At 39.8% G+C, this 25547-nt stretch overlaps 1 protein-coding gene across 1 annotated transcript in view; it reads right to left on the bottom strand.

Annotated features, from left to right (window-relative positions):
* Window positions 1-25547, bottom strand: part of SORCS3 (sortilin related VPS10 domain containing receptor 3) — a 535770-nt gene that overhangs the window by 68465 nt on the left and 441758 nt on the right. Inside the window, exons 10-14 of the mRNA XM_054581475.1 lie at window positions 19821-19967; window positions 17975-18077; window positions 12646-12722; window positions 9750-9841; window positions 524-631 (exon numbers count right to left, since the gene is read on the bottom strand). Of these exons, the coding sequence (XP_054437450.1) occupies window positions 524-631; window positions 9750-9841; window positions 12646-12722; window positions 17975-18077; window positions 19821-19967 (527 nt within the window). The remainder of the gene's footprint in view (window positions 1-523; window positions 632-9749; window positions 9842-12645; window positions 12723-17974; window positions 18078-19820; window positions 19968-25547) is intronic.

Genomic DNA, 25547 nt, shown 5'->3' with positions numbered 1-25547 from the left:
GGAGTATACAAAAATTTCCACAACAAATTAATCCAAAGTGGAACAAGAACAACTATAAGTGTGAGTGTGTGAATGTGAGCATGTGAGTGTGAATGTGAGAGCATGATACACTATAGGAGTTTCTTTTAAAATATTCCCTGTCATCAGTATGTTGACTTTTTTGCTTCCTCTATCCCTGTCCCTAGTCTCTTATTGGAATGTTTCAGGAAGAGAGGAAGTCATGTAAAGGAATAAGCTTTCTGTTTGCTTGGGTTTTGGATGAATGGAAATTTGTTTCAAAACTAATTTAAATTCCATTAGAACTCTTAACATTTCAATGATTAGCCTAGCTTCTCTATTCTGGTCAGTAGTCTGCTGGATCATTGGCACAGGCATAAATATTTCCATTTTCTGGATGAGGAAACACTGGCCCAGAGATTGCCGTGCTTTAGTATAGGGTTCCCTAGGAAAAATGGCTTCAGAGGGTAAAAGCAGACCCCCCGGTCTCCGGGCTCCTTTTGACCAAAGCAAAAGAAGTACTCACGTCATGATCTGGTTCTCCACACCAGCCTCCACCAGCGCCCCATCCACAAAGAGAGGAACTGAAGTGAAAGCATACTTGTCCCAGGAGTGGCCCTCGTCAAAACTCACCCTGCGTTAGAAACAAGCACAGGAAAGCAACAGATGAGAATAAAACCACACTCTTCTGCAGCCATTGTTCAGGTTATTCAATTCTCTTTGTCTTGCTCTCTGGCAGTTTGGATTATCAATAGGCATTAATCTTCAACATCTCTCCATATTATTATGAGATTTGATCAAAACTGCATTTCCTATCCCAGGCAGAAACAACAATAGGGATGCAGAAATATTTCAACATATTAGAATGGAAAAAACAACCCAAGCAACAGACTTAGTGGATGGAGTGTCACGTTTCAAGTACTCAGAATGGAACCTGAGGTTTAATTTACTGCACAATCAATTCAGCCCTTGGAGTTTTTGACACAGATAAATTGAGTAGTGCTGAGTGTACCCTATGGGAGGGGAGGTGTGTGTCTTTAGATCATACCTTTAAAAAAGCAACTTCCTAGTGGTTCAGAATGGATGTTAGGATCATTTTCCCTCCCCAATGACACTTTAAGGGGCTTTTAGGGATGAATATTGAGTGTTAAGAGATGTTCTGGGCAACATTGTGCTATCTTTTATCTAATGGTAAGAGGAAGGCCCAGCCCTTCGTATACATGACTTTAGAAACTTTTTGAGGAATGCTGTTAAGGACTTGACTGATTTTGAAGGTGGGCTTGCAGCCTTCCCTTTCGTAGGGGTATCAAGTACTTGCCTGACCTTGATTTAATCAGAGGACACAGCCCAAAGACCATCTCCTCTGGAAAGCTTTTCCCAACACCCCTTCCACAAGGCAGCTTTATTTGCTTCATCCTGACAGATTCTTCTTGGCCAGGTTAATTTTTAATTTTTCTCTGACTCCACAACAGAGGATTCTTTGAGTTCAACTGTAGAAACTGTATTTCCTGTAAGACCCAAGCTTTCTTCTATCAGAATGCTGAGTGGTGGTTTCTTAACTTATCTTGAATCCCTCAATTCAACATTATAATCTTGGGAGTTCAGGGGTGTTGTGGATGTCATGTTCACTGAATGACCCCTTAACACCACCTACATGTCTATATTAGAATGCTTCTTTCCTGATACTGCACACACATTATCCAAGAATATGTCTGACTTTCCCATGAACTGTGAACTCTTTGAGGTTAAAGACCATAGCATTCATTTTTGCATTCCCAGTGCTTAGCAGGAAAAATTGGCACATGGTAATATATAAATGTTAAATGAGTAAATGAATAAAACAAATAAGGAATGCTTACGAGCACTCTTCTAATCCACCTGAGCATTTTCTTCAAGCATGATTTCTACTGTTATCTATATACTGGATGTGGGAGTCTCTTCCCCCTTATAATCAACCTACTCAGTCTGTTCTTCATTTATTTACTTCTTTGACTCTCTCAGCATCTTTCTCTTTCTTTTTCTCACTGCCTTATCCTTATTTCCCCAATATATTGATTAAAAAGAATTAGGAAGTCAATCTCTTTAAAACTAGAACAATTAGTCTCTCAGACAATTTCTGTATTTACGGTGTACCTAGGTCTATATTCAGACAAAAAGAAGAAGAAAGTTGGTCATAAAAGTTTTATGGGTGCCTAAATTATCAGCATATGCTTTGACTTTAAAAAACTTTACTGAGATACCTTTAACATATAAAATCACTTATATTTAAAGTATATAATTATATATAATTTATATATATTATATATATACATACACATACACACACACAGGAAAGATCACTACAGTCAAGCTGGTTTCAGGGGATTGTAGGGAGGAAGAAGGGAGAAAGGAGATATTGGTCAAAGGGTACAAAGTTTCAGTTATGTAAGATGAATAAGTGTTGAACACCAAATGTGTAAAGCATGATGATGATAGTTAATAATACTGTCTTGACTTTTAAGGACTTGGTCATTTTAGGGGTTTTTTTTTTATAGTCTAAAGGCTAAATAGTCATCTAAGCTGACTCAGACAAAGCTGGTGAGATCTTCACTGCTTTTCTTGGAAATGAAGTTCTCATTGCAACAGTGAAAACAAAAGCATGATTCAGAATGTTTTTGACCTTTTTTTGCCACATATCATCTTGGTTCCTAAATTAATCATAGTTGTTTCAGAATGTGCCATGGCCACTAACTAGTTAACACTGTGTGGCAGGCAAGTCTAGGAAGTAAAGAAAAAAGAGAAATGTTTAATTTCTTATTTGTTAGTTTTTGTGACTTTGAATAAATTGATTATTGTCTTGATAGAAAAAAGCCAAAGTGAGCTGAAGGCCTCTGTCCTTTTCTCATTCCTAGAATTTCTTTACCCATGAAGGTCAATTATTAACACTAGAAGAACAAATTGCTGTTAGTGTCACCAGCATCCCAGGGAAGGAAGAGCCTTCATAACACTGACATTAATAGAAGGGCAGCCCTGGCCAGTGTGGCTCAGTTGGTTGGAGCATTGTCCAGTAGACTGAAAGGTCACAGGTTTGATTCTCAGTCAGGGCACATGCCCAGTTTATGGGTTCAATCTCTGGTCAGGGAGCATAAGAGAAAGCAACCAATTAATGTCTCTTTTTCACATTGATGTTTCTCTCTCTCTCTCTCTCTCTCTCTGCACCACTCCCACCCCCCGCTTCCTCTCTTCTTCTCTATTAAAAAAAAAAAGGCAATGAAAAAAATGTCCTTGGGTGAGGATAAAAAAAAAAAGGATAGAGAATAGTCATCTTTACATTATACATGAAGAGAAGTCACCACAGAGTAGACCTGGAGGGGCCATTACAGCCTTCTAGCTCAAAAATGGAAGCTCCAAAGAAAATCTAAGCCAGAGACAAATAGAGAAATGGTAGCAGATAAAAGCCCAGCTGTATAAACTGAATCCACATGGAAGGAGCAGAAGCATGGGTTAGAGGGAAGGCTGAGATGAGCAGGAAAAATGAGAAATGCCAAAATCCATGTGGGAAAGCTATACACAATAATCAACGTGCAAAGATGATATAAGATAAGCATAAGCCAATGGAGAGGTCTCCAGAGTCTGCGTGAGGGGTGAATCCTATCACCCCACCTTTATGGTCACTGTACCACTGGACACACAAGATCATGCCATTCAGCTGTCTTTCTGAGATCAGTAATTCCTAACACATGACTAATTATTAAAAACAAATAAACAAACAAAAAAATCTCCTAAAGAAACTCCAAAAAATATATTTTAAAAATTATACCTCTTGAGTATCAGAAATGTGGATCTGAGTGACTTGACATTCATTAAAGTGATTCCTTTCGATGACTAGGAGTTTTTAAATGTTCTGAAGTAACTATATTGAATGGCATCCCCATGAGATCCACCTTCTCCTCCTCAGTTCAATAGCTCATTAATGGCCAAGACAAAGGAATTAGGAATCCCTTATTAGGTCCCCAGGTGAAATTGAAACTGGTAGGATTGCCAATAATCAGGGAGGCAGCAGTAAAGTTATAATTGGCCTCCAAATAATGGCAAGACACGACTACAAAGTCCAAATAAAATAAAATTAATTTATCACAGTTCATTGATGCCTATTATGTGACAGCTCTGGCACTACCCTCTTGTTCCAGAGATATGGCAGTGAACAAGAAAGGGAAGGCCCTAGCTTCAGAGGAACTTACATTCTAGTTTGAGGAGACAGACAATGTGCAGGTAAATGGATACAAAAATGTGAGTGAGAAAAAAGTGTCGTGAAGACAATTAAAATAGAGTGATGTGATGCAGAGTGACTGAAGACATACTTTGTATGGGAAATTTAAGGAAGTTCCCTCTGAGGAGGTGACATTTAAACTAAAATCTGAATGATAATAAGGAAAAACCTGTGCAAAGATTAAGGTAAGAGTCATTCCAGAGGGAAGAAGAGCTAATGTGAAATGAAGTTGCTGTAAGGGAAGAACAGAAAAATGATCAGCAGTTGTAGATTAGTGGAAAAGGAAATTAGCAGAAGGAAATGAAGTCAAAAAAGAAAAAAAGAAAGGACTTTCTTCCAGTTGAAGCGGGGAAGATATTATTTGATTTAAACTTTAGAATATGACTTTTATTTCTTTGATGAGTGGATTTTCGGGGACCAAAGTGAATGCAAGAAGACAACTTGGGGGAAGGTTTGGGAATTGTCAGAAGCCAACCAAGAGACGACATTTGAACAAAGGTTATAAATAGAGGAGATAGAAAGATATGGAAAGACTTAGGATATTTTTAGAGATGAAGTAAACAGGGTTAATGACAGAATACATACAGATTGAGCAAAAGAAAGAAATCATGGACAACATGGATTTGTGGGGGCAGGGGGGTGGCAGTTGAGCAACTGAAATAGAGAAGCAAAGCTTTTTGTTCATTTGTTTCTGTTTGGTCTACATCACTTTAGATGCTTTTTGGACTTCCTTATTGTAACAGTCAAGGAGACATTTGGATGGATGGATCTGGGTTTCTGGGGAGTGACCATAGCCAGGAATGTGGATTTAGAAGTCACCTATAAGGTAAAACCAAATTCAAGCCTAATGCCTATTTTTTTTAAACAAAAAGGCACACAGTTAGGAAAAGGAAAATGGTAACTAATGATAAGCTCAAGAAAAAATAAATAAATCAAACAAAAAACAAAAAAAAGAAATAAAAACAGGGTCATTGTGAGTCTCAACTCAAGGTGAACATTTCCAAGAAATGTCACTACTATGAGAGGTTATCAAGCCACTGATTCTAGCATGTGTTCACACATAGATAATATGCATAATAAAATAAATGATCATTCTAGCAGATCCTAAATACTATGGCTAGTTTTGATCCTTGTAGAAAAGTGGCAATTAATGTGATTAATGGTAAAAAACAGGTTGTTCTAGAAAGAGGTTATATAAATTGGAGATAGCTTAGGAAAGAGAATAGAACTGAATTAATTATCATTGCCTTATAATTTTTTTTAGTAAGAAAGCTTTCAAATAGTCAAACAAGCAAACAAAAACAACCGTATTTGTTGACTACTGAAAATAGGTGTCTTTGAAAAAAATTTGAGAAAATATAGTTAAACACATGAAAATATAAGTTAAAAATACAGATAGAATAAGGGAGACAATATTTCCTTTCTCGTAATTCTTCTAAAGAGCAGAGTCAAATATTTATATATAAGAATATAAGGTCCCAACTATATCTTTTGTTTATTAGTATAAACTAACACTTATACTAATGGTGTATAAATAGTACATGCTCAATCAATATGTAAGGAATAAATGAAAAATGCACAGAATATGTCTTGAGTTGCATATCTATTCATTTTCCAGAACTTATAGAGACTAGACAAAGAAATCTCCTGAGGTCCTTTCTAACTGTGGTCCTTTCCACAACTCTAAAAATCACATGCAGTTCTAGAGCAAACATTCTGCATAAATCTGTCCAGCAGAACAGGAGCTGATGGACAAAAATTACAAGTAGGTTCATTATTGCTCAATATAAAAAAAAAATCTTTCTAACAAACTAAAGACATTATATAAGATGGGAACCCTCTGTCTTATGTATTTGCAAGTTGGTCAGCACTCTGGTATTCTGATGAAGTAGACTGACCCTCTTAGGTGTCACAGAGTTATCTTCTAAAACTCCGCCTTGCTTCATGTGTCTATAACTTTTTATGATATTGAGATAAGATCCATTAAAATGGAACAGAATTTTCCAGGAACAACCAGAGCCCTCCCCAGAAGTCTGTAGCACAGAAATAGTTATAGTGGTCATTGAGAACCAGTGTTCCTTCCTTCAGTAAGGTGTACTGTTCTATTTTATCACAAAGCATGAGGTGGTAGCATTTCATCCACCTGGAATGTCTTCAGAATAACACGTGCCTTTCCCTTCTTGGGGATACATATTAACTGGAACTATTGTTTTTGTATGAATGTTTTGCTGAGCAAAAAGCTGGTGCTCACAATCATTTATATAGGACTAGAGAAACAAAAAAGGCCAGGTAATGTTTTGCTTTCAGTTTCCAAAAACATCCTAATGAAAGGAGAAACAACTTGTCAGAGCTAAGCAAATGGTAGGATCCCAGTCTACCTGCCAAAGGTTTCACTAAAACGCTGATTCCATGGGGCTCCACTGTTCACTCTAATGCTTCTAAGGCACAAAGGTAGTCCTGGCTGGAAGGATAACCTTAAAAAGCACTTACATGCTAATCTCTATGCATCCAAATGTACATGGTCACAAATAGATGAGTTCATTTGTATGCTTTTTTGTCTTCATGCATATCTAGCTCCCTATCATTTCAATTTATAGGAAACAGCATGCCTTGTTAGCCTAGCTAAAGTTTCTCCCAGTTTTCAGTTATGACTCCTATTTCCTCTGAAAGGTAATGTAGCTATTATTTAAATTTGAGAGCCACAATACTCTTATGTGAGAGTAGGTAGGTAGGCTGGTGTCTTTTTCCTATGCAAATGTGTATACATCTGTATACAGAAGAGATTAGGCATATTCAGGGTGGTATGGCCATAGACAATACATCTGTATACAAAATAACATCAGTCTGCGTCATACAATAGAAAATAACAATGAAGTGATTACTTAAACCTTTCTTCCACTTAAAATGAGCTGTGTGCTTATCTTGAAGGTTATGACTTTATTAGAAACTGCTGGTAATGAGGAAACTATGTTTGAGTTTCACAAGCTTGCAATTCATAAGCAGGAGAAAAAATAAGTCAAGAATTTCTTAAGGAAACATTGATGATAATGATATGGTCAAGCCCTTATAAAACCTTCACTTAGCCTCTGAAACAGAAGTTCAAAGGAGAATTCCTGAATGAATTATTTGTGTTTGTTTTCTAGCACACTCAATAGCTGGCGTTTAACCACTGGAGGTGTGATTTTAGATAAGCAAGTAAGCAGAAATCGTGGGTGGTATCCAAGTTCTGGGAAATGTGCAGCATTTATGACAAATGACAGTGTCAATATCTTTTATATGCAGAAAATGCTGTCTCAGAAGCTGAGTTTGAAAAATTATGTTTAATACTATGCAAGTTGGAGTAGGGGAGCAAATGGAGGGTATTATTATCATTATTATTATCAGAGGTAACTCAGTGGTTTATTTTTACTGAGCTTTATCATTATTTTTTCACCAACAGAAGAGATACATCATAGAACCAAAGAGAACTCAACACTGACGACTTTGAAAGCGGTGATTTGATCCTACTTACATATCCCTGAGTGAATATTAAATAACATTCCCACCTTAGATTGTTTCCCTCAATTCCCAGACAAGTGCTCCTTTTGGAAGTAATATATGGACTATGTAAACTCCTTGACTATGATCTCCCAGAAGCCAGGGCCATGTGGTAAGCCTCTGTGTACTCATAAAGTATCTGAGAGATTAGTCATTAAAACAGAAGGGCATCCATTACAGAGACTGAACTTGGGGCTGCCTGATACTAACTGTGCAGCCTTGAGCAAGGTATTTAATATGTCTCCATTTCAATGGCACTGTAAATATGTGATAAAAAGAATACTCACATACATAGGATTGTTTCCAGAGATAATTCATGTAAAGATTTAGAACAGTATCAGTAAATGCTGATTATCATTAATGCCACCTAATCCCACTCCTCCAAAACTACCCAAGAAGTATATGCTCAGTAGTAAAAAGGTGATAAACAATTACATTGGGAACTTTTATAAGCTCATTCTTGAGTAGATAGAACATTTTTCTTACAAACTCCAGGAATATGTTTAAAATCTATTCACACAATCTCTTTCTAGAAAGATATAGTGGTAGGCGTTACCATTTTACTTTATGCTAGGTTGAGCTCTAAGGAGCTGACAATATTTCACCATTTTTGACTTCCAAAAATGCCAATTTCATATGGTTTAACTTAATAAATGGCCAGACTGACAGATGGGGGATCTCATGCCTTTTCCCAATTACGATCCAATGATTCCCAGTAAAAGTCTCTAAAAACTCTTACTCCACAAATCATGGACCTGGTATTTAAGACAGGGTCCAACTTCCACCCAATGGATAATCCAATCTCAATTGTACTCTAGATAGCATATTCTCTACCACCAAATCTTCACTCTCAAATATTTGCTTAACTGAACCTGAAATTCTTTTCCTTCAGGATACCAACACAGGAAAATTATCCCACCTCTGCCCCAAACAAAACAAACAACAACAGCAACGTCATTGCTGTCATCATTAAAATCCTCATCTTAATAATATATCCTCACTCAGCTACTTGTCCTAACTGGAGTGTGTATCTTTCTATCTATTCAACTTTATCCTATAATATACTTTCTTAAGAAGAGTTATCTACAGTCTTTCTATGTTACTCCATTGCTTATCACTCATTGATTCATTGATTCATAAATCTATTGCAATCTACCTTTTAACCCCACCTCTCTTTTGAATCTCCTCTGACAAAGATCACCAATGACATATTGATTAGTCCTAGATTGTTTCTACTCTATAATTAACTTATCTGATTATAGAATTCTTGTAATTGATCACCTCTTCTTTCCGCATACATGAAAATATTTCTCCTGGGCTTTTATTTTTTTGGCTACTTCTTAGTCTGTTCCATAATTTCCTCTCCTGCTCTGCATGTTGGTGTTCACCAGTGTTACTTAGGAGTCCCTGGCTGTTCCTTGTTATAGCCACTCTCCAGAGGCACTGAGCCCACTGCCATGGCTTTAACTACCTCCTAACAACTAAACGAATCTAAATCCAGAGTGTCAGCCCAGGCCTCTCTCCTGATTTTCAGATGAGTATATCTGACAACTAATGATCATCTCTGCTTGAATATTTATAGACATCTCAAACTCAAATTATCTAGGTCGGGACTTAGTTCATGCACTAACTTTCTTCTTGAAGCAATTTGCATCTCCTGTATTTTCACGTCTTAACCTTGTCTGTTTGAACTCAGAGGTTATTCTTGCTCCTTTTTTTTTTTTTTTTTTGCCTTATCTGAGCAGCATTTTTACCATCCCACTCTATACATCATATTTCCCCACCTAAATTACCTGGCCTACCACTTCCACCTAAGAGTTAGATAATGCAATGTATATTAAATGGATGGGTGGATGAATAAATGGATAAGGAAGTGCATAAGTAGGCACAAAACCATGCAGAATAACTTGTCCCAATTCTTTCCACTATAAAGTTGCTCATTAATAGAGCAGGGAGCTGTCCTTACCACAAATGCCTGACTGGCAGAGGTGTGTGCTTCATGGCCACCAGGGCGCCACCCCAGTCTAGGAACCAGACATTGTACTCTTCATCAAAGATCTGGAACAACAACAACAACAACAATCATAGCAACACCTTATATTTGCATAGTACTTTCCAGTTTACAAAGTCTTTCACATACATTGTTTCTTCTTTCAACATCCCTGTCAGGCAATTTGGCAGGTACTATCACCTGCGTTTAATAGTTCAGGAAATGGGCTTGCAGAAAACAAATAACCCTCCCTAGGCTAAGGAAATGACTTTTCCATGGCTCTTCCCACTAGTGCTGTGAACCAGTGCTCTACAAGAAGGGAGGCAACAAGATATATGTTCAACTATATAACCCAAAGGAAAATATGACTAATAAAGCTTCCCCATCTTTATTTTGGTAGGCTACTACTCAGTTCTCTTATTCCTCAACTATTCAGATGTTGGCTAATTTATACATGGTCTGGGTCTTATAGTGTTGTGTATAATTATCTAGGAAGATAAGACTTCCCTTTAGGAATTATCACATACATGATGACTGAGTTCTTAGACTTAACTCCACCTCCTAGGTCTCCCTGCAAGATGGATGAAGACCTAAGTCTTGTGCTTGTGGCTCTTTACACTAAATGCTCAATGAAACATAGTACTCCCAGGGACCAAAAGTAATTCATTATTTGATTTATCCATTTGCCTATCACTTATTCAACCATTCACTCACTCATTCAGCAACCCATCCATCCATCAACAAAAGCATTTACTAAGCGTCTACTATAATGCAAGGCACTTAGCTAAGAGAACTTCTAGCTTAATCCCACATATTGCAATGTTTCTAGTACATATGACTTTCATATCTCCAACCTGAAATAAGAAAAGACATTTCACCAGCAGAGAACCAATCCCCTACTTTAAATCTTCTAGACAAAAGTGGAATTGAAGAATCCCTCTAGCTTTCTAGCATTAACGGTGCTTCTTGCAGACAGGATGGAGAGGTTGAGCTCACCGGTGGGTTAAGTGAGAAGTACCAGAAGGAGTAAGAAGAAATGGGCAGGTTTGAAAGGGAGGTAATACCAGGAGGAACGGGGCCTTTTTCACACATGGCTCAGAAACACTACAGAAAAAAAAAGTGGGTTCTCAGTTGGTTTTCTTCCCCATATTTGATTTTAAATGAAAAAAGAATGTCCATACTCAGGGTGAGTGCTAATGCACAGAGGACATAAAGAGAATTTGTTTGTATTTTGGATATAAACAAAGACCCTGAACCTGTAATGCTAGCATTTTCTTTCTAGATCTCATAGGTGGGCTCTGTGATTAGCCACATAATGGAGATTCTTAGCATTGGAGAGGAGAGAGAAGTTGTTATGCTCACACTTTCCTCTCAATACTACCGTTCTGGCCACTACCCTCTCTTGTCCTGTTCAGCACTGGAGTAGAAACTGGAACCCTTAGCTGTTTGGGAGCAGGGAAAAAAACAAAGTAGTGACAGCACAAGGATGAAATGTTGCAGTCACCACTTGGTGAGATGAGCTATTCCTTGAGTTGGAGGGATAATGGCTTGTCTGTTTGGAGTTTCTATACCAGAGTTTGCATCCAAGCTTCTATCTTCACTGGGTTCTTTTAACAGATTATCTTATCTTTTGAAGGTATGTTTTCATTTTTGTGTCTGTTCCTCATCCATCTGATTATGGCCTGGCAAGCAGGAACCTAAACATAATTTTTGTTGTATATCTTGAAGTACTTGGTTGTGTCTAGTAAGCCCTCGGTAAATTTTCTTATTAGTGGTAATGGTGACAACTATGGTAATAGGGGTGGTGATGATGTTGATGATAGTGATGATAATCTTATCCAATCAGATTTAAGATTGTGACTTCACCTTCATCATCAAGATATTCTATGCTCTTCCTGTTTCTTACCCAGGTAGAAACCTTCTTACCTTTAAAACTTAATAAAATGTCAGCTGTTCCTGTGAAGTCTTCCCCAATTTTCCCAAGTAGAACAACTTTCTTTTCTCTACATGCTAATAATGCTACTAAAATAATGCATTCACCCTAAGCTCTAGTTATTTATGAGCCCATTTCTACTACTTAATTTTGATCTCCTTGAGGAAAGAAATCTGAAGAATTCAACTGCCTTTTCAATTCTGTACTTGATACCTAGTTGGCATTGTATAAATCTGTGTTGTCCAATAGAGTAGCCACATGAGACTATTTAAATTTAGATTGATTAAAACAAATACAATTTAAAATTCAGCTCCTCCGTCACATTAGCCACATTTCAAGTGCTCAGTAACCACAGGGACAAAACAGATACAGAACATTTTCATCACTGCCGAAAGTTTTATTGGACAGCACTGCTCCAAATGTTTGTACAACTGAATTATTTGTCCATGCAGTCATGTATCTGTGCAGCTGTTTCATACTCACTTATGGCATAACCTACACAATACTTAATCACAGGCTTCCACAATTTTGCTGGTTTAGTATTCTATCCCCTTCATCTTGAAGATAAAGAAACAGATCTAGAAAGATTAAGAGACCTGCTTGCAAAGATCCCATGGCACATTAATGATAGAAACCATTTTATCAGTTGTATCCCTAGCAACCAGCATAGTGCTTCACATCCAGTGACTGTTCTGTATGTATCGCTGAGTAAAAGAATAAAGTAATTGGAAGAATTCCAGTTTCTCCTATTCCCTGCCCAGTCATTTCACTTGACCCCATTGGTCATCTAATCCGACAACCCAAAGGACCAAACTGAATAGCTTTTTCCATTTCTTTGCAACCACAAAGTCATAATGAGCATGAGAATCTATAGGAAGGTAAGATGTTATCAGAAATTGCCTTAAATCCCTCTTGCCTGTCTCTGGATCTCCCAGTTACCTGTCTCCATGTGTTGCCTCCATCAGAAGAGATGAACACACTGATGTCAGTATATGAGAGCTCCGGGCCAATGTTGCCTGAAACATAAGCAGAGTATTTGAAACGATGAGGCAGTTTATAGATTATAGGTACTTGGCGTTAGGGGAGAGGGGAACAGTGAGTATAGGTTTTCCAAGTGATGTCTAGAGTTGATTTGTACAGTTTCTTTCTTGGCATCCTATCAAAAACCCAGCAAGAACATAAACCCAATATGAGAAAAAAGTAAAAAATATGACAGAAATGAATCTTTGAATGGAAAAACTCAAAGACCGTATACTGATTAGTTTGGATCTCTTGAACTATTCATTCTGTATACCAATAATCTCTTAAAGATTGATCTTGACAGGTGCTCCCTGAAGGTGGCAAAGAGTGGAAGAGTTGACATGAATAGAGAAGCTGGGCCTAGGGACACCTTTCGCCTTACATATATTTTAGTCTAAGAAAAACTGGTGTGTGTGTGTGTGTGTGTGTGTGTGTGTGTGTGTGTGTGTGTGTGTGTTTGTCTCCATGTGTGTGCCCAACCCAACCTTTAAAAAAATGTATATATTGATTCTATAGAGAAAGAGGAAGGGGCGTGTGAGGGAGATGGGAGTGCGGGGGTGCGGAGGAGAGAGAGAAACATAGACTTGTTGTTCCATTCATTCACACATTCATTAGTTGATGCTTCTATTATATGTGCCCTGAACAGAAATCACACCCACAACACTGATGCAGATGCTCCAACCAACTGAGCTACCTGGCCAGGGCTGTGTTTCCAACTTTAACTTGTCAAGTCTCTTTGAGGGGCAAGGCAGCTGAGTGACCTAACAGTACAAACTATGTAACCTAAATTGTAGAGTGCCCAGAATAAGACAACTATACTTAGCAGGCCATGCCATCAAGCATGGCAGGTAAAGAAGTCACCTCATTTATGCCTAGACAGACTACACTAACTGTCTCTATCCCGCCTTTTCTCCTCTCCTTTTTCTTACTCTGGCATTTCATTACCTTGGGGTTATATTTATTATAAAAGAAAGTGACTGGTATTTTCTAGTTTATCTGTATTTCCCAAGTGTCCCCAGTGTATACCCCACCTCCCTTAGAGACCAGAACAATGTCCCAAGCGCAGTAGTTAGTTGCCCAATAATTAATTGTGGAATGAATGAATGAGTAGCCAAATGATTGAACCATGTTCCAATGTTGATGTGCATTTGGGGAGGTATTGATAATCAGGAAAGTACCCTAAACATATAAGAATTTATCATTTTGACTGATTATTTTTTTCCTTTAAAAAAAAAGTATGAAGGGGGGGAAAAAGCAGGAAGGGAATGTTGGCTCCCACTCATCTGTAGCCTAAATAAGAGGACAATAAAAATGCAATAATGAAAATGTTAATTGAGCTCCTGACATTTAATGTTTCAAAATGAGAAATTAAAACCGGGCTACGGCTTGTCAAACCCCTATCAGCATCAGGAGCACACAGCCTATTTGTTTTGACACTCAGGCTTCCAAAAATAACCCTGAGGCTCAGGGCTCAAACAGTAGGAGCAAGTGAAGTGGGGAAAGGCATGGTAGGCAGTGCTGGGGATATTCTATCTGGGACTTGGAATTCCATTCTCCAGATATAGGTTTTGGAAGATACAGATAATGATAAGAAGGATGGGGCAGAGAAAACCAACTAGAGTTGTTGGGTGAGGGTTGCCTGGGACATAGTACTAATAAGTATTCTGAAGCCATATTTGATTTCAACAGAATAGAGTGTGGTGATTGATTAGTAATGTCTAATCATTACTAATGATGGGTAGGGGACAGAAAGGGTAGGAGGGAGAAAGAGAGATCCTAGGGCTCAAATCTGTCATCCCTGTTGTAGGTTCCTAGGATCTGTCTCATCACCTTTTACCCTCTTTAAAAACTAGTTCTGCCAACGTCCTCAGACTCTCTTTCAAAGCTTAACTGATTGTCGAGACTTCATGGTGGTAAGAATCCAAGGCTAACAATGAAGCTGTTTTTGGAAATATCTCCTGTCAATTGGAAGGAGCCCTGAAAGAAATGCTGCTGATCACAGAGACCAAAAAGTCGATTCCTAGATGAAGGGACACAAAGAATGCATCCAGGATGATTTGATCTTTGAACATATTCAGTCCCTAACTGGCCCAGTGGGAAATCTCTGACAGGAAGAGTTTGGGTTATGGTGTCAGAAAAAGATTTGAACAATGCGCCTCACTGGCTAAAATAGAACTGAAGAGGCTTACCAAAGCAGCCAGCTCCTGGCCAGTTTGGAAGGTGTAGCTGTTCCCCAGTGAAGTGGTGTGACAGGAGGGAGGAAGGAGGTATGAGATGGAGAATTAGGAGCATCTCTCACCAATAGCTTAGCTGGTAAATCATGGAGGTTCATCACTGTATTTATAAGCAGCTCTAACAACTTGCTTTTATCACTCCCTCCCCCTAATTCTTCCAGGGCTACCCTTTTGTGCTCTTTAAAAACTTGGGGGGGGGGGAAATGTGGAAAGGGGGAGAGAGATGAGAGTGAGAGAGACATAGAAGAATTTGGAGTCCTCTGGAGATAGAGATGCTTCTCTCACCATTGCCTATGCCAGGCAGTTGAGGGCTTAGAGGAGGAGGGGCAGGGAGGGAAAGTGTCTCCGTGGAGGGATAACACTAGGGTTTGAACATTCAGAGTTTATAGGAAGCATGTCAGGGAGCCCAGGGTCATTGTGGAGCTGGTACCTGAAGGGGTTCAGGTCTAGGAGTGGTTGAATGGTTACTGGACAGTATAGCCTTGGAGCCATAGGGAATGTGGACTTGGGCACGACACTTCTTCCACTTTGTCCTTCATCTCTTGATCGGTTAACTGAGGAGAAAGATAATAGCCTTTCCTACATGATAGGGTCCTTGTATAATCAAGGCAGGGAAAGTGCTTTGCATACTGCAGGGCACTGTAAAGATGTAAAGTCTTGAGTACAAGCTTGAAACCACAGTGATAAGGATATTAGGAACCCTCGTATGTCTGCTTGCTAAAGGCAAGTATCAAACTCTCCAGGCTGGAATTCCATATGCCTTCTGAGATGGCCTCGATGGGGAATTAGAGATGAATCCAGGGGTATACTTTTATCCACAGAGCTTCCCTGAGATCACATCTCAATGAGTGATGGGAAGAGGCAGTGAGTAACAGGAGTGGAGAGGAGAGAACCCAGGGTCACTGACACCTGAAGGCAGAAGAAATGTACGGATGTAGGAAAAGACCCTGGAGAGACAGGCTCTATGTGGGCCACTGAAACAACGCTTGGCTAACTTTGTAATGATTTGACAGCAAATAATCTCACAGAGAGAGCTGGAACGCAGGATAAGGAGAGACTGAGGTATAAGGAGTCATGTTCCAGTGATCTAACTCTGTCTTTTCATCAGGATCTGGTCAGCCAGGCTATATCCCTCCAACATCCCACGGTCAAGCAAAAAGCCATACAAAGTTACAAGAGTTACAAAGGGGAGAGAAAAATAAATTAGTTAATTCTGATATGTTCAGATAAAAAAATAAAAACCAAATCTCTAATGTCTGCTTATTCGTTCATTTATAAAGCCTTAGCATTAGACTAATTTAGAGGTATGTGCTGGCCGCAGGCAATAACAACTACTGGTAACTCCTCACACTGTGCTCTTAGCACTTGGCTGGGTTGTGCAGACACACTCTTCCATCTCTAATTCCTGATCACCCTTACAAAATAGAAAGCATTCCTGTTTTACAGATGAGGAAAACAAAGCTCAGTGGTGAAAGAATGAAGCCAAATTCATGAAGCTGGTAAGGGTCAGAGCTCAGCCTGTGAAGCAGGACAACAGGGCTAACGAGTATATTCATTCCCTCAGTGTATGCAAAGGGTACACGTATGATTGATGGGTTCTATTGAAGGAGATGAGCAAATCGCCTTCTTCTGTTGCAAAAACAGTGGTTTTAAATTCTGTAAGATTAATGATAATAGGTTACATGTATTGTGGACACAATATATCCTAGGCACTGTTCTGAGCACTTTAAATCCATTGCTTCATTGAGTCCTCCAATTCTGTCACTACTATTATTCCCACTTTGCCAATGAAAACACTGAAGTTCAGAATAGTGAGGCCACATAGAACAAAGCCTGGCTGCATAGTACATACGCATTTAAATATCATGAGCTTTTATTATGGGTTATAGTTTTTTAGTGTTGCTCCTACTCCAGTGCAGGGCCTCCTATAGATCTTGAGAGAGGTGGAGAGTATAGCAGCCCCAGAGTCGGGAGGTGTACCCACATGCATTACAGGGTGCAGATGGCCTTCCCAACCCAGGAGAACAGCAACAGAGCCTGCCCTCCTCTCTCACTGTCCCGAGCTCTCTGCAGCCAGTGCCGCTAAACACTGTGAGCCCAACCCTATGGGGCTGAGAGAAGTTGACAGGAATGCCAGAAGGCTACACTGGTTGTCAATCTGATTAGATTGGTTGGGTACTGGTGGTATTTAAAGTTCACACAGTTGAAGGCTTGGGCAATGAAGCCATGTCTAGAAGAGCAGTCAGTGCAGGGGCAGAGCTTCGGGTTGATGAGAAAGAACAGAATGTGCCACCTCAGAAAGTCACTGTGAATTTATCTGCTTTCATTAGTGAAAAGCTGCCTAACACCAGGGCTCTAACTTCTAAGATTAGAAGCCTGCCTCACTTTATGCCATCAATGTATTCCTGAGAAGGTATATGTAAATCAAAAGCATGCTAATCAGAACGTCTTCCCTGGAGACCTTCCTTTTCATTTCCGAGTTGCTTTATCTTCATTTCTGATTGATGCTCAGTGGACACTGGTTCCAACAATGCAACCTTAGGTTTTCCAGGCCTTTTCCCCTAGGCTCTCAGCCAAGTGTTAATCATGCGCAAACAAACCTTTCCATGCACCGGAGACCTCATAATGAAAAAGAGCTTGGGGATGAAACCCTTTGCAAAGAATCCTCTGTGTAAAGAGAGCACTACGCCAACTTGTATTTGGTGAGCTAGAAAGTTCATAGGCCACATTTTCTTAAAGTGAGAATTCCCTATTACAAATAATCTTTCTGAGCAGTCAGTTTACTTTGAGAAGACTGCTCTGTGACTGAGGGATGGGACACTCATCTAGAAGTTAAAAGCATCTGGAGCTCTTTTCCTGGGTTATTACAATGGCCTTGGGGACCCCGGTACCCTGCCTATGTCCCAGGGAGAGGGCCCATAGCTCTTATCCGGGGAGCAAATGAATCCAAAGAAATGAGAAACATGATCCAGCAGCCCTCGGTGAAGAAGCAGCCCAGGGAACACCTTTCTTACCTGTTGCCACCACAAGTCCTGGTGCTGTCGCCTTGCTCGAGATTCTTCCTGAGGAATACGGATTTTCAGAGGTCTGCAAGTGCAGGTGTAAGGAGCAGAAGGGCTACAAGGGAGAAAGAAGAAATGGCATTATTCCAGGCGACTCCTGACAGATGCCTCTACCTCACCAGATGTTAGGCTTCCAGAAGAAGTAAGGTTTGGATGTGAGACACACACATAGGTTTGGGCGGGAGTCCTCTCCACCGGAGATGGCCGATAGGGTCACATCGGGAGCTGCCCTAGCGCCTGGCCCCGCTCCCACCACGCTGTCTGCTCCCCCCTCTCTTCCTCACCCCTACCCCGTCCATCAAGATCCAGGACATGGCTGGCTTTATGGAACCTCCCTGACTGTTCCTTGTCACCAGATGACACTGACCTACTCCCATATTTGATCCTGGTCATCACACTCTGCTCCTTAGTGCTCCGAGGGACCCCCTCAGAGAACTGACATGGGGAAGCTAAGTCCTTCTACCTTCTTTTTCAACCAGATTATCTCTGTTTCTGCTTTATGTATTTGGTTCCTGTTTAACATTTCACATGAATTTTACTTAAAATATTTGAAGCCATTACCTAAAACTCATGCAAATTTGTGTCCCATACTCATTTACTTATTTATCCCTACCTGTGTGTTTTTTAAGATAATTTATAGGGATGTTTAATATAGTTTTATGTAATGAATAAAAATATGAAAATTATGGAATTGGGTAAGTAGAGAATTAGGTTAAAAAAATAAGATGAAGTCATGGGTAAGGTTTGGAGGAAAAACTATGTTGTGACCAGTTTTTAGAAATAGATAGGTATTTGTCTTTGACATTCCCAGTACCCTCAGGCAAAAAACATGGTGTCGGACTGATACTACAAAAGGGGAAAGGCCATGTTTGCCCTATTTACCATTATATCTCCAGTTTTAAAAATAATGTCTACAATAAGATTCAGTGGTTAATAAACCCTTTAAATAAGTGGCAACAGGTAACTTTTTTTGGCTAAGCAGAAACCACCATTTCTAGGACCTTAAAAGAATTTCCTTAAATTTTTTTTCTTTAATTTTTATTAAATTTATTGGGGTGACATTGGGTGGTAATATCACATAGGTTTCGAGTGTACATTTCTATGGTACTGGATCTATATATTGCACTGCATTAGCTCCCCCTCCACCTCTAACTTCCCCAATCCCCTTCCCTCTAGTAACCACCACACTGTTGTCACATAGGTCCTCTTTAAGATGGCACTGAGGGTTGTGAATGTCACTGTTAATTATCTGTCTTCGGTCCCCACCTAGAGCTGTAAGCACCAGAGGGCAGATACAGCCTCTTATACATCTTGTCCTTCATAGCTCCTACCCTAATATTCCATACAGCTGCCACCCTGGGGATGCTGACAGATTAACTACTCCATGTGGCCATACCAGCCTGACCTTTCCTGGGCTTCCAATGCACCTTTTGCTTACATTGACATCCAACAAACACTTATCAAACTGTATCCTATCAGCATCAATTAAGAGGTGTGTTGCCACTACTGAGCTGTCTGGGACCCTGGAACACAAGTACTTTCTCTTGTATATTTCTTTATCTTACTAAGAGTTAGATCACATAATATTTTCTCAGTAAAATCCTCTGGCATTCAACTGAACTTTTCATCTAAGCAGTTTGAAAGTCTGAGCCCACAGATCAATACCCTGGGAGTTCTGGGAAATCCCTGCCCAGTACCAGCCCAGCTCCTAGAGACCCCTGATGGAAGAAAGCCCCGGAGGCAGCATCTCAGGTAACCAGCCTTCCCTGTGGACTTCACAGGAGGCTGGGCGACTGACCAGCAGGCAGTGCACCGGGCTTCCTCTCAGGTCCACATCTGGAGCTTGCAGTAGGCGCCAATCCCTGCCCTTGTTGTAAGTGATGTATGTCTTCACCTGGTCGTCCACCTTCTTGTTTGCCAGGAATATCCCTTTGATACCTGCTACCTAGGAAAAAGGGCGAGAGATGGAGAACCTCGTTGGGCCAAAATGCCTATAGTTTGGAGCAGTCCTGAGAGAAGCTCCAGAATTTTCTACAGGATGTTGGGGGTCCAAAAGGGAAGAGAAGGGACATGGTGAGACATACCACATGCTATATGGTCTCTGAGAAAAGTTTAAGTTCATTTCTGCACCCCCACGCCCCAATTCGGATGTCCTATTCCCCTCTTACCCAAGTGCCTTTTCCCACTTTGCATGTCTCTGCACTTTGTTCTCTAGGACCGTAGCCTTAACTATTAGCATCCCCTCTCAGGTGGGCATGGTCAATAACAACTGCAGGAGTTACCTCCTCTGGCTCAGGAGAGGTTTGTTAACAGGTAGTCAAGGCATCAAGGTATACTCTTTAATGATGGAAGTTGAGGTGTCCCAACTGGTAGTGAAGTAGACATACCCTGGGCAGGTGACCCAGCTTGGTGACCTGGAATCTATCTCTGGCTGTGTCACTAGCTCATTGTGTGACTACGGAGAACTCCCATATCATCTTTGGCTCTCAGCCAGTGGTCACTTTGAAACAGGCAGAATCAGGCCTGCTCTTGCTATTTTCCCTCTGTTGGCTGGCAACGAATACATGAAATAATGTGGGTGTTCTTGCCACAGTTCCCGATTACTGGGACTGGTGTACCAGTAACATTTTGAAGGAAGAAAGGCATCATCATAAAACCATAAACTAGAGGATTAAAGGACATTTATGATCTGGCAGGTTCTGGAATACACACAAATTCACTCAAACTTTCATCCCTATTATATGTTCTGGGCAAGAAGAACAGCTGTTTATATTGACAACATCCTATGTCAAAAAAAGAAAAAAAGATTCTCTTAACTTTCCATACAGTCCCAGCATGTTCCAAAGCTACAAGATAATTTAAATAGTTCAAGTATATATAAACAAAAGGTTTAATGGCAGGTTTTCTGAGTAATAGAGATCTCAAAATTTTAATTATACGTATCCCCCATTCTCTAAGGATCACGGTTAACTGAGATTTATTGCTGTTCTGAGAGAACGCCAGCAAGAAAGAATTCCACAGAAGTGAGGACTTTCATTTTTATAATGGCATAATGTAGTTGATGAAATAAGTCTTTTTTTTCTATTTGTTTTTTTATTTTTTTTACTAACTTGACTGGCCTTGAAAGAGAATGCCAACCCAAATAAAAACAAAGAAAAAATGGACAAAGGATATCAGAAAGAAAAGAGAATTATCTGGGAAGGACACCACCAGGGGAATTTGACAAGAGGCCAAGAAATGAATTGATTAGATTCCCAACTTGACCAGAGGGTGGGTAAAGAGAGGAGCCAAGCTGCGGTGGGGTCGGAGTTATGCCCTTCCCCAGAGGTGTCCTCACTGCCCTAGCTGCTTAGTCAGTGCCATTTCAGGAAGGCTGGCATCTCATATGCTCATCTAGGAGCCACAAGGCCCTCAGATCACCTGGGGCTTTAAAACCAACTGCAAAGTTGTTTTTATTAAACTTAATTGCCAATTATTCCTCACAGAGAATGCAGTCTGTGTTTCTTTAGAACCTTTCACCTTCTGGTATTTTCTTAGGACCACCAGATAATGACTCCAAGAACTCTCTCCCCTTAGCCAGCTAGCCCACCTCCAGCATGTGCCCAGGGCCTTGCTGTCCACTTCCCAGAAGAAAACACAGAGTCAGACTCCGACTCCTGAGGCTGCTCCTGTGGGGGCGCTGTCCCCATCTCCCCTGCCTCCAGTGCAATGCATTGCAGCATGAATTACTAGCCATGCAGCGCCTCTTGTGTTCTTCTGGGTGAGCATGTTTGGCAAATATGGAATGGTCCCAACCATAATTTCCCACTGAGAGCTTTCCCACTTGGATGGGAATTTTCTGTCCAGGATTTGTGTCGCCCATATCCTGAGAGCAAAACCAGGAGAATGGAGACTGCAAAAGCATGGGAAGGAGGCTTTTAGAGCTCAGGAAGCCCATCTGTAGCTCTGCAGGCCTTTCTCCTGCAGCTGCACATAATGCCACAGCAACCTTCCTCTTGTCTGAGAGAACTGGAGCGCTTTCCCTTTGTATTTGGATTGGTCAAAGCCCTTACGTTATTACTGAACTGCTTCTTAGCTCCCTATCTTAAAAAAAATGGACTATATGTTTAGAAGTCACTTTACTTTTGTGTACTTTAGGCCAATAGCTTTCAAAATTTTTTAATGCAACCCAAAAATAAAATACATTTATGATGCACCCTAGTAGACTCATACCCATATAAGCATGTATATGTGGACATATGTAGGTACATACCTATCACGAACCATGACTTACTCTCACTATATTCAATGTAAAGGGATTAGATAATGAGACACAACTTTAATTCTGCTCCACCCAAGGGGGTAGCTGCTATATGCCTTAAACATGTTTCCTCCCACCGTTGTTGGAAATCAGAGGCCTTGCTGTTGCTGTTGGCTCCAGCAGTTCAAGGAGAAAAGCACCAGCTTGTGGTGGCCCCCTGGAAGAGGGTTGCACAAAGTATCAGGACTGCATGGCCCACTTTCCGAGAGTCAATTTGAACTGCAAAGGGAAACTGACAGTGGCCCCTTGGCAGAGCACTCAGTCCAGGTGGCATGGTCATCTGTCACTCACCTCCCTGGGCCCTGAGGACAAAAAAACCAGGGCTCTGCTGAGAAAAGCAATTACCACAGTCTGCCATGGGCTGTCCCTAGAGTCAAACCTGTGGTGAGAATCCAATGAAGGTCAGTATGGAAAAAATGTCCCTTGGAGGCTATAAGCAATTGTCCATCTGGCCAAAAAAGGGTCACCTAAGATCATGATAAAACAGAGGGTGGAAGGCAACCACTAGGGACAAGGAAACATTAGTTAAGATGGTCAAAGAGATCAGAACTCTGAGGACACCTCAGAGAGTTGCATTTCATCCATCCAGCATAATGAGTCATGAGAAATTTCAAATTAACCCCACAATGAGGTAACCTTATGCTTCTTTCGGAATAGCTAAATATACACGCAAACACACACATGAATGCACAACTGATAACACCCGAGTGTTGGTGAAGACATGAAGCAACTGGAATGCTCAAACATCTCTGGCAGCAATGCAAAATGATCCTGCCACTTTAGAAATAGTTTGGTGGCTTTTTATAAATATATACTCACATTCAACCCATCAATGCTACTCCTAGGTATTTACCCATGAGAAATAAAAACTTACGTTCAGGTGATCATTTATAAAAGTTTTATTCATAATCACTCACATGTGGAAATAACTTAAATGCCCTCAAACTGATAAAAGAATAAACAAATTGTGATACATCCAAACAATGGAATATTATTTCGCAATAAAAAGGATACTAAACAATATGGATGAATCTCAAATGCATCATTCTAAGTGAGAAATGCCAGGCTCAAAAGAATACCTACTGTCTATTTCCATTCATATGACACTATAGAAAAGGCAAAACTGGAGAAACAGAGAAATCAGACCAGTGTTTGCCGGTGACTTTGGGTGGGAGAGTTACAAAAAGGCCAAAAGGGAGAATATTTGGGAGTAATGGAGCTGTTCCATATTTTACCTGTGGTGGTAGTTATGCAACTGTACACCCTTGTCATAACTTACAGGACTATATACCATAAAGGATCAATTTTACTGTATAAAATTTTACCTCCATAAAAAACAATACATAAAAAATATATAGTGGAGAGATCCCATTATTTCTAAATAAATAAACATGGGTTTGTTCAGTTGGAGTGCCAGCACTTACTAGCTGTGTGGTCTGAGCCACGTTACTAAATTCTCTGCATCTCTGTACTCTCATAGGCACAATGGGGAATGACACCCACCACAAAGGGATATTGAGATAGACAAATGAAAAAAAGTATATAAGCTGTTCAGTTTGTGCTACTCAATACCATAGCCACTAGCCACAAACGGCTGTAGAGCACTTGAAATGGGGCCAGTGGAACCAAGAAACTTATTTATAATTTTATTTAATTTTAACCAATTTAAACATTGATGACAGATTTTGTCATTGGTAAACCTTTAGGTATGTTTGGAGTAATTTTGGGTGTGTAAGTCTACTTTTTTTCTACAGCAAATCTTATGAAATGTAGACACTGATCAAGGATTTCTAATGAAAATTTAGCATATGAATTGAGATGTATGGGAAGTATAAAATACAGCCAGGATTTTGTAGACTTAGTGTCGAAAAATATAAAGTATGTCAGCAGCTTTTCAAAATGAACATAGACTGAGATGATAATACCTTGGATATTTTTGTTAAATAAAATATATCACTATAATTCATTTTACCTGTTTCATTTTACATTTTTTAATGTGAGTAGTCAAAAATTTAAAAGTGCATGTGTAGCTCACATTACATATTTATTCAATAATGCCAGTCTGAGGCATTGCCTGGTATGCTGTTGTTGTTATTATAAGGAGTTACAAGTTGGATGCTTAATATTCAGGAAAGTATTGAAAAAAATCCATCAGACGGGCAGCTCAGAGCATATTTCTATAATATAACTGAGGATATTGAAAAGAATATGTGTTTCTTGATTTATCAGTGGAGAGCAACTAAGAAGAAATATAGTTTATAGTTAGGGATGTAAAGAGACAACTCCTCTATATGAAAACAGTGTCATAAGAATAAGTACGTATTCTTATTAAGTACATAAGTACATAAGAGCGCATATAATTGGACTACATTTATGGTCAACACCAGCCTTGTTTTGATAGAATGGACCCTGAGCCCTTAAAGAAGAGATTATTATTTGGCCTTCAAAAATTATTTTTCCCCCTGATTATGTAATTACATCTATGACAATATTGTACTTTGAAGCAGGAATTAAAGAGAGCAAGAGACTCTGCAGAGCAGCAGACTGCTCCAATAGACCAAGAAATATTGACATCTTTGCCTTGGTAGGTGTTACTGAATTTAGCGGGGTTGATCCCCGTTGGTTTCCAAGGTCTGTCAGCAGCCACAACCTGCAAAATGAAGTCTCAAATAAGTGTTTGCTTTCTTCATCCCTTTCCATTATTAGGGAGAGGCTTGAGAGGCCACTGTGGAAGATGGAGTGATACACTGGTAGCTTTACGTGGCCATGGTTAGTCCAAGCCACCTCACATCTGAGATTCCTAAAGGCATTTTTGACATTTCAGACAAGGATCAGACCCTGGTTTCCTTCTCATGCTGGGACTCCCCCAAGCATGTCTTTCCTTCCAGTGCCAGCATTCCTTCTTCAAGCCAATGCATCTGTAAGTCTCCCAAAATTTCTCAAGATAGGATTAACCTTCTCTTTTAATGATCCCACAACATGGGAAATCATAACTTTAATAAAAGACTGTGTTGCTGACTACCCTAATAAAGTCACTTATATCTTTTCTCATTTCATCAAACAGAATACACTCCATAAAAGTGTGTTAATTTCACTGAATTTAATGTGAAAGCTTACTGGTTTTCCCAGATGCATTACTCAAGGGCATTCAGAGACCAGAGAAATTATAGTCTCTTTGCTAACTGGCCATATGGTACACAATCTCAGTTTCTATGAGAATCTCCA

Source organism: Pteronotus mesoamericanus, unplaced genomic scaffold (genome assembly GCF_021234165.1).
Source record: "Pteronotus mesoamericanus isolate MK-2021 breed Mesoamerican mustached bat unplaced genomic scaffold, CSHL_Meso_final contig_657, whole genome shotgun sequence".
NCBI lineage: Eukaryota > Metazoa > Chordata > Mammalia > Chiroptera > Mormoopidae > Pteronotus > Pteronotus mesoamericanus.
The sequence above is the reverse complement of the archived record's forward strand: the minus strand, read 5'-3'. Positions and strand labels throughout refer to the sequence as shown.